At 37.7% G+C, this 9,467-nt stretch overlaps 1 protein-coding gene across 1 annotated transcript; it reads right to left on the minus strand.

Moving 5' to 3' along the window:
* Window positions 1-6,967: 6,967 nt before the first annotated feature.
* On the minus strand, window positions 6,968-7,831 carry LOC145012576 (E3 ubiquitin-protein ligase RMA1H1-like). The gene has a single exon (XM_078971376.1). It carries the CDS (start codon window positions 7,761-7,763, stop codon window positions 7,059-7,061), a length of 705 nt encoding a protein of 234 aa, XP_078827502.1. The 5' UTR covers window positions 7,764-7,831; the 3' UTR covers window positions 6,968-7,058.
* Window positions 7,832-9,467: the final 1,636 nt, after the last annotated feature.

Below are 9,467 nucleotides of genomic sequence, written 5' to 3' on the forward strand. Positions count from 1 at the left end.
GGAGCTTATTGATCCGGAAGTATGGGTTTCTATGTTCATAGCAGGAGAGATAATGTCGGCAGGGATTGTTCTCATGGGGACAAATCATTGCAGTGACAGACCCGAGGGGGGAGTGCTGTAGTAGGTGGTTTGGCGGGTATGTTACCTTTGGTTATCCTTTCGGTTGCTACCAGTTTCTTGTTGCTTGGAATCTTATAGTATTTTGGGTTCATGTTATCACTGGGTTGTATCTTCGGGGTGTATATTATGTCTCTTGCATGCCTTGGATCACTCGTAGGTTAGTAAGGTGTTGTATCTTGTGTAGCGGGTTCCAATGTGTTCAATTTTTATTTTGGGTTTGGTCAAGATTTGTTAAGAGGTTTTGTGTGGAATATCTACGGTCAGGTTTCACCAGGATGGTTCTTCAATATCGTTAGAGTTCAGTGGTTTTTGTATTTGTCCCGGTAGGAGTGGTAGTTGCTTATGGAATATTTGTGGGGTTCAAACGTTACCGTTTCCATGGAATGAGCGGTAGCAGAGAGATGATGGAGTTAGTTTTGTGAGTTATTGGTCATGCTTGGTTGAAAATTTTGTAAGGCTTCAATGGGGTCGTAGCAGTCATCATCTCATGGTAGTCTGTTATTAGGGATGGTCATGATCATGGAAGAAGAATCATTTTGTGCCTTTGGGCATGTTGGTCAGGATTGTCGAGGAGTATTCTCTATTTTGGGTTGATGATCGTTGGGGTCTGGGTTGGACTCGGGCCATATAGCTTTAGTTGAGTAGGACTCGTGGGCGAGACCCGTGTGCTCATGGTAGATCGAGCAGGTCTTGGTAGAGACCGTTGGGTCAAGGTGTCCAACCTTGAGTTTCCGGGCCATGTGGAGGATCAATGTGTGACGCATAGGGGTTTTAGGTGGGGTAGCTTTCCTGTTTGGATTCTTGGGAATCTGGTGGTTGGACCAAGTGCAAGACTGGTAGTCTCAAAAATAGTTTAGGGGTAATTATTTATCGGTCAGGTGAGGGTTCATTGGAAATCGGAAGATTGTGATGTAGAGTACAAGTGTTGATTCATGAATCTCAAGTTATAAGTGAAGCATTGGATTGATTTTGGGTAAGTCCTCAAGTCAGGTATCGCTCGTGTTTTATGCAGGATTTCATTTTAGTAAGATTAGAATTGAGGTATTTATATGCCAAGGGCATCCATTGCAGGGTTCAAGGGTAATGGATGGGTTTAGTTGATGGTACTTCAAGTTATTGTGATGTGTCCAAGGTTAGTTGTGGTTGCCTTCGGAAGGCTACAATTATTCCCAGGATGTGGAGATATTGACCAGATTGTTGGTTGTGCTAGAGAAGGTAAGGGAGGATTTCAAGGACAAAATCTAATTCAAGTGGGAGAGAGTTGTAACATGCTGTTTCGAATTGTTCCCATTTTGAATTAGTGATCAAGGGATGGATTTCTATCAAGCTACAGATACCTGAGGGGTTGAGTTTTTGGACACATTTGGAGTTAAATAATGTATCTTGGTTGCTCGGGTATTTAGTTGGAGTTTTTGGACAAAAGTGTATTTTGGTAATTGTCTGCCCGAAATTTATGAAAAGTGGATTTTAATTTGGGACATTTATGGCGGGCAAGAATTGCTAATAGTGTTAAGTGTCTCGATATTTTTATAAGGATATATGAAGGGTTAGAATAAAACTTGTATCAAGTGAGTTAGGGTCTTCGGAGGAATTAAGGTTTTGGGAAGAGCCCTGGTACGTGGGGCGTACCAAGGTAATACGTAGGGCGTGATGGGTTATGAACATTCTAACACCCGTAAGTGTACATGCAACACTATAAAACCTTGGATCTATGTTTGCCTAAAATACATGCAAAATATGATTTCCAAGGTTCATAATCCTATCTAACATACATGGGGAACTTTTAATCTAAAAGATGGCTAGAATTACATACCTTGTAGTTGATTTGATTCCTTGAAAACTTTGAGAGCCTAGCACCCCAAGTATGATACCTCAAATGCTTCACACAACACTAAATGCTTTGGAATAAATTTAGAGTATGTATAACACTTGTAAAAATTGGCTTGCCCTCCCTTGTTGTTAGTATGTAGCCGATTTTGGTGAGTATGATGTCCTTTATATAGTGTGTCACATCTAGGGTAACACCATGTAAACCTTAATGTGACATAACTCTTCATTTCCATGACCCATGGGTTTATAACTCCCATGGAGCATCCTATGGGTTTAACCCAACTTGATAATCCATGGAGCCTTTAGCCCACTATACAAGTTATGGATAATTTACATAATCAACCCATATATTTAATTAGTTATCTTTTGATCACTTAATTAATTCCAAATTAATTCTTGATCAATACTAATTAAATAATACTATTAATATATTAGAACATATAATATATTAATAAACCACAAGTGTTATTTCTCTCATTAAGTCTATCCAAATGCATGATGCCATTAAACCCAAATGGACCATGTTGGGTCGGGTCAAGTACATACCAAATATAGTTATGGACTTAGACACCTTATCCAGCAGGGCATACCAAGGAGAAGGGACTATGTGAGGCGTAGCGGGGTGGAACGCGCATCGTAGGTGCGAAGGCTAGATCATGAGGCGCTACCTCGTACACGAGGAGTACCAAAGGGTACGTTGGGCGTATGAAGGTTAGGCTTAAAACCATAATTTATGGGTTGTACCCTATATAAGCATAATGTTACCCTCGTTCTTCATTCCCTAAAGCAGCCCCAACCTATAAAACCCTAGAAATCGTCATTAACCATTCGTGGTGGCATTTTGAGCTCATGGAGGACTTTTGTGGAGTGTTTGGTCCATTTCCAAGAAGATGGAGCTTGGTGCAAGGATGGGAATCAAGGAGAAGCTTAAGGATCTGGCTTTTGTGACTCATTTTCAGCTTGATGAAAGTATAAGCTTTGAACTTGATCATTGATGTATTAGATCTACCATTTATGGGTTTTCGTACAGTTTAGACCCATGTATGAGATCTAGAAGCCTTGATCTCATTCCGATAGCTTTGAGTTGTCCCTCTTAGTTTTTATAAGGTTAAAGGTCCATAAAGTTGGTACCTTTAGAGTCTAAGACCATCTATGGTGGAGTTTGAGTCATTTCCATGCATGTAGAATGCTATTTGGTCTTTTTAGGGGCATGTTTATTCACCAACTCAATGAATTTAACAGTTCAGATGTCATTTGGGACTCAAATCTGTAGTTTGGACTTATGGATTAAAACATTATGTGCTTAATGGAAAAAATGGTATTAAGAGGGAAGTACGATGGGCGTATAGGCAAGAACCCACAGCGTACAAGCCATTAAGCGAGTACGCACATCGTACTCCTGAGTACGCCCTGCATAGTCGGTCAAGTTCGATTTCACAATTGTGGGCCTCGGGTTGGGCCATTTCATGATCTAGGTTGTTGTGGGTCTTAGTCGGCCAATTGGAAACATGGTTATGGACTAAGGAAAATAGTGGGCTTTAGGATAAGCCCCATCAGAAAGGTTTGGACCCAATTTGGAAAATTGGTTCATTATTGGGCCATATTTGGGCTTTAATGATTATGGGTTATTGGACCATCGGATTGCTAAGTGTGTTGGACTGAAAAGAATGATTGGGCCTCATGTCAGGAACCATGTAAAGGTTTGGGCCTAATATAGAAAATTATGCCATTAATGGATTTATGTGCATTATAGTGTTAGGCTTCTATTTTGGGTATGGGCCTTAGTTTTGGATCATACTCGGCCAGGGGTAGAATGGTCATTTTATCCCAAGAATGGATTAAGGATTATAGTATGGGATCCAACTTCTAATTGGTATATTGATTGGTATTAATAGCTTGGGAAACTGGCAAGGTAGCAAATAAGGATTTCATTCGGGGAGCTTCTAAATTAGAGGTGAGTCTCGTCACCATACCAATGGGTCTAAAGCACCAAGCCGGCCCATTTATCTAGTTGTGATGATTATTGTGGATGTATTATCAATACATTATGTATTTATGTGAAGACCATGCGGGGGTTCCCATGGAAATTAGTTATATGTGATATGTTATTTGATTATGTGGTATGTGGTATGATAGGTGTCTTTGTGATACTTGCATAGAAGACCTGGGGGGTTCTCGAGGCACTTGGGTGTAAGACCTTGGAGGGTTTCCATGGCATCCTAAGCAAAGACCTTGGGGGGTTCCCGACGCACTGGGGTATAAGATCTTGGAGGGTTTCCATGACATCCTTAGTTAAGACCATGTGGGGGTTCCCATGGCACACAGAGTAAGACCATGGAGGGTTTCCACGACTTCCTTATATGTTAGTATGCATGACCTATGTAGCTTATGTGATTTATGCGATAATGTAGATTGTGTGGGGGTATGCTCTGGGGAATACACTAAGCTTCATGCTTACAATTTTGTTTTTGGTTTCAGGTATCATCGGTTTGGAAAGGAAGGGTCTGGCTTGATCGCAACGCACACATTCATGTTTTCCACATTATGTGATTTTTGGATGTACTCTGATAAATATTTTAAATAAACCATGTTTGTGAATGTTTGAAATAAGTGACTCTTTAGTCTTACTATATTGAAAAATGAAATTTTTACCCTGCATTTTTGGGTCGTTAGATAATCCGGTTTATGTGCGTCCATTGTAAAAGTCTACAACCTTTCCCTTTGTTGTTGATCGCCTTACATTTCGACGTTTTGGATTTGTTCCTTGGTTCCTTGATGAATAATGATTCTCTATTGAACTTTTCCATATATGTACCATTTTGATATGTACATAAATGTTGAAGTCTACATGTATGTTTTGTTGTTAGTTAACGACACCAGGCATGTTTTGTGTGTGTGTGTGTGTGTGTGTGTGTGTGTGTGTGTGTATATATATATATATATATATATATAAGTGTTGTAGGGTAGAGTTTCATGAAAACGTTTTTCGTACATTTAGGCATTTCACTCTTTTTCATCGGTTTGTATTTTAACCTGCATACAGATCAATATTTGTGTTGAAAAAAACTATTTACATGATGTGTTCTTATATTTTACCATGTCTTGATTCGTTTAATTGAGTTCATAACTCATCAATCTTGCTCAAAATTGCAATAGAGTAAACTACTAACATACATAAATTACGGTGACTAGAAAATAGAGATGGTGAATGCACTCTGAAAAAGAAAGTGAAAATGACACATATGTCATATGAAGTTTTTAGGGTTTACCTTTTTAGTACCTAAACTATTTTGATGGTTTTACGAGGGACCCAAGTCCTTTTTGTCTGGTCCATTAAGTCATTTTGGCCACAATGAAGAGGTCACCTGATTACTCATTTGCCACATTAGCATTTGTTGACCAATTCCCTTAAGTTTACTTTGAATTTTCCCAATTTGTTGACCAGACTTGCCACATCACCAACTGTGCTCTGTTTGAGTTCTTTAATTTTAAGAGTTCAAGGAGGCCACTTTGATGGCGGTGCTTTTGACTACCCTTGCCCCATCAAACTCTATTCATCACAAAATCAAATCTTAAGGAAATTAGACCATGCTCTCGTTTGACTCATTTTTCTAGCAGAAAACGTAAAAGGAAAAGGGCCAAGGCAGATCAACGACTTCAGAGGGGGTGTTTTATCTTTGAAGTCAACCGGTAAGGTGGAGGGTAGGACGGAAACCGATTTCTAGAGATCATGCTTTTAAATCGACGTTGTAGAGACTGAAAACGATAGCAATAGCCATAGGAATTGTTCTAGTGACCTCTAGATTGTTGCATTCCGATCCGACCAGCAGAAATACGAAGGGGAAAGGGGCAAGTAGGTGACGGGAAGGCTGTAAAAACCAACAGAAGGAGGTGGGGAGGTCGATTTTGGGGTGGCCTTCAACTTCAATTTGGCCATCGTCATGGCTGATCTGGTGTTTAATTGAGGGTAGAAGCAGCTCACAACTGGGTGATTGTGTTGGTGTTGCTCGGCAGGAGGAAGAAGGGAGGGGCCCAAGTTTTGGGTATGTGGCACTCAAACCGGTTATAGCAAGTCCAGAGGACTAAAAGGACAAGTAGATCACGAGTTTGTTCCCTCGTAAAACCACTTAAAAAGTTAAGTGACTAAAAGTTAAGTGACTAAAAGAGTTAATCCTAAAAAGTTTATAAAGGTATATATCATTTCCCAAAAAATAAAATATGTCTCATCAATGCTACAATGCCCATGTAGCAAATGATTTACCCATCTTACCCTAAACTTATTATGGTACACAGCGAATATTGGGGACGGGCTACTGCTAAGGATCTTTGTCTTCACAATGTTCAATTATTCATCAAGTCCCATCATGTTTCACACTATTTTCCATCTCGCTTTTCTATTCACCATAATTCCAGTCGACAAAGAAAATTTAATTTTTGGCGAAGAGTGCATTCACAAATGTAAATAATGATCTCAACAATCTATTTAACAATTTAACTTATTGAAAATTAATAATATATTTATAATGTATTTGGTGTAGGCCAAATTCGTACACATACATGTTAATAAATAAAAATCTGACATAAAGTAAAATCAAATTTGGTGTAAAACGTTAATCTTAGTAAAACACAAATACCAGAGTTTAAACTAAAGTGATATTTTAATTGTATTTAATACGTAAGTTGAATGACTATTGTGAAACTTGGATATGACCCAAGCCTAAAAGATCCCCACTTTCACAAAATAAATAAATAAATAAATATAAAAAATAACCCACTAAATACTTGAAATTTTTTCAAGGGACGTGTTTAACAACTTTGTGTCTGAATTCTTTTTTGTTCACAAATCTCCCCTAATCCCCAACATATCCTTCGCTAAATTTTAAAAATTGAATTATGTGACCTATCGATGAAATTGTCGTTGTTCCATAACAATTCTTTTGAATATTTCTCGGGCTTGTACTTTATATGGATTTATAAGTATAACTTTGGCGTCCAAAAATTGGCTAAATCTACACGCTTGGTGAATTGCAGTACAAATACACAAGAGGATGAAAGTGACGCTTTAATGCTTAAGGAATGTAGAGAACAGAAGTGGAGGAAAAACCGATTTATGTAAACAAGAAAAGACAGAATATTATACAACACAACAAGAAAGCGTAAATTCTGCTAAGCGATCTATCAGCCTGTGTTGTCTGCAATCTTCTCCGCCTCGTAGTGTTCCCAACTAGATTATACGAATTCGGAGTAGCAAATAAAGGTGATTCCAAGTCTCCCAAAATCCTCCCAGACACCATTTCTCCAAGCATCCCGATTGTTGGACTTGGAACAACAACAGCATCCATTAACATATCACCTCGGCTAGGCATAGCTAGAGGTGGAGGTGCATGTCGTTGATAGCCACCACGACGACTAAGTTGCTCAACTCGTGTGCTTAATGGATTATATCTTGGTGTTGGAGGCCTCGGTGGGATCATCATAGGATCCTTTTCTTCAGTACCATGATTAATGGTGGTTTGGCAAGGTCCGTATAATGGAACTATGGTCTTTTGTGACACTTCAGTTTTGCATACTGGGCACTTTGCGTTTTGAGCTTCTGGGGTTTCCGATGATGTATCGTTCTGCTGAATCCATTTGTAGATGCAGGGCCAGCAGTATAAGTGACCACAAAGTGTCACTACGGGTTCTTGGACAGCATCCAGACAGATATTACATTCAAAGCTGCCTGAAACGCTGTTTTTGGACTCATCAAAGTCTTTATCGGTGGATTTATCCTTTGTGTAAAAGCTGGTTTGATGTGCAGTTTGCATGGCCATTCTTAATTGTGGTCAGAATGCTTTTGATGGATGGATGGATGAAAAGGTTATGACGTTGTAGACTTGAAGCAGTGTGTTGTTATAGATGTTGACAAATGTAGATAAAAAAGTGGTCTTCGTTTTTAAGGAAACATAATAATTTCTTTTTCAACCTTCCGAATGCCTCTCCTTTTCCATTCAAAGTGATTTTGAATGTTGTAGTGTTTAAAAACAATTAGTTGATCTACTCCAAAAAAAAATAAGATTTTTTTGTCAAATATAATTAGTTTGCTAAATATAATTTTATGGTTTTTTTGAATTATTTTTTTTTTCACTTGTTATTTTATTGCTTTTAATTTTATTAAATTTTATATAATATTTTAATATAATAAGTATAATAAATATAGTAATAAATTGATATCAATTTAATTAATAAACTTATCTTTTAATTTTAAAATTCTTAAATTAAAGTTCATTAGTTTTTTGTTTATTTACTTAAATTATTTGTTTAAATCTAAAAGATAAAAAAAAACAATTTTAATAATTCATTGTTTTTCTTATTTTCTTATATATACAATGTTCTCAAATACTTAGATATTCGTATTTTAACTTTTTTTTAATTAATCCAAGTAATACATGGTTTTACAGTTACTACATAATATTTAGAAAAAATATTCATTGTGATACAGGATTTAATTGGAGTTTTCTACCTAAGGATGTTACTTATGTGACCTGATACAGATTCAAAGTTAATATGCATGCCATTAAGAATTGTTGGTTACATGTCATTTAATGAAATGGCTACATGTATTGCCATTTTCTTGAATTGTTTTAAATAAGCCTATTTCATTTGTTATTCTTCTCTTTCGTCGTCCTCATTCACTAAAAACCTTTACCTCCCACCAAAGTTTCTGTCAGTTATCGATGGCAATATTCATCTCAATCAAAGTTCATTTCCAAGGTGTGTTCATCAACAAACATTTTTGCTACTCTGATGGTATTATCATGTGTTCGAGAATATTGATTTTGTTGGTGTAACATCCCAAAATTCAAGGCTAAAAATTTCATTTTCAAATAAGATATTACATAAAACCATCAATACAAAAACATTCATTATAATATCTCATGACAAACCAAGGTGTCAGTAATCAAAACATATTATCATAAAACCATATCAGAGTGTAATCGCAAAGATCTCATGTGTGGAAAACATAGTTTGATGCGCTGCGATCGAGCCGACTCCTTTCCTTGAAAACAAGATACCTGAAACCAAAACTGAAAACCGTAAGCACGAAGCTTAGTGAGTTCCCCAGATACCACATACCATACAAACCAATTGATCCATACATGCCATACATAGCCAAGAACCATACATAACCAACATATCCATAATCAAGTAAGGTGCTATGTGCCAAACATAGTCTTGCTAAGGTGCTATGTGCCAAACATAGTCTTGTTAAGGTGTTGTGTGCCAAATGTGGTTATGCCACGGGCTGCACGTGGTCTTCCTGGTCAAGCCTAGGGCCACTCCCTGGTTCTTACAGACACGTGCCAAGGGACACCCCCTGGTCTTTTATGCAAGTATCACAAAGACAACTATACATACTAATCTATTAGGCTACTCCACATATAGTGTTCCAGGAGTCACCTCCTGGTTTTTCATACATAATAACATACAGTGCGCCAGAAGCCACCTCCTGGTCTTTCATACAGATTTCCTAGGGC

This window comes from Lactuca saligna, chromosome 8 (genome assembly GCF_052625555.1).
Source record: "Lactuca saligna cultivar CGN05327 chromosome 8, ASM5262555v1, whole genome shotgun sequence".
In the NCBI taxonomy this organism is placed as follows: Eukaryota; Viridiplantae; Streptophyta; class Magnoliopsida; order Asterales; family Asteraceae; genus Lactuca; species Lactuca saligna.

Coding starts and splice junctions, on each gene's coding strand:
- LOC145012576 (XM_078971376.1), bottom strand. CDS start 7,763: ATGGCCATGCAAACTGCACATCAAACCAGCTTTTACACAAAGGATAAA.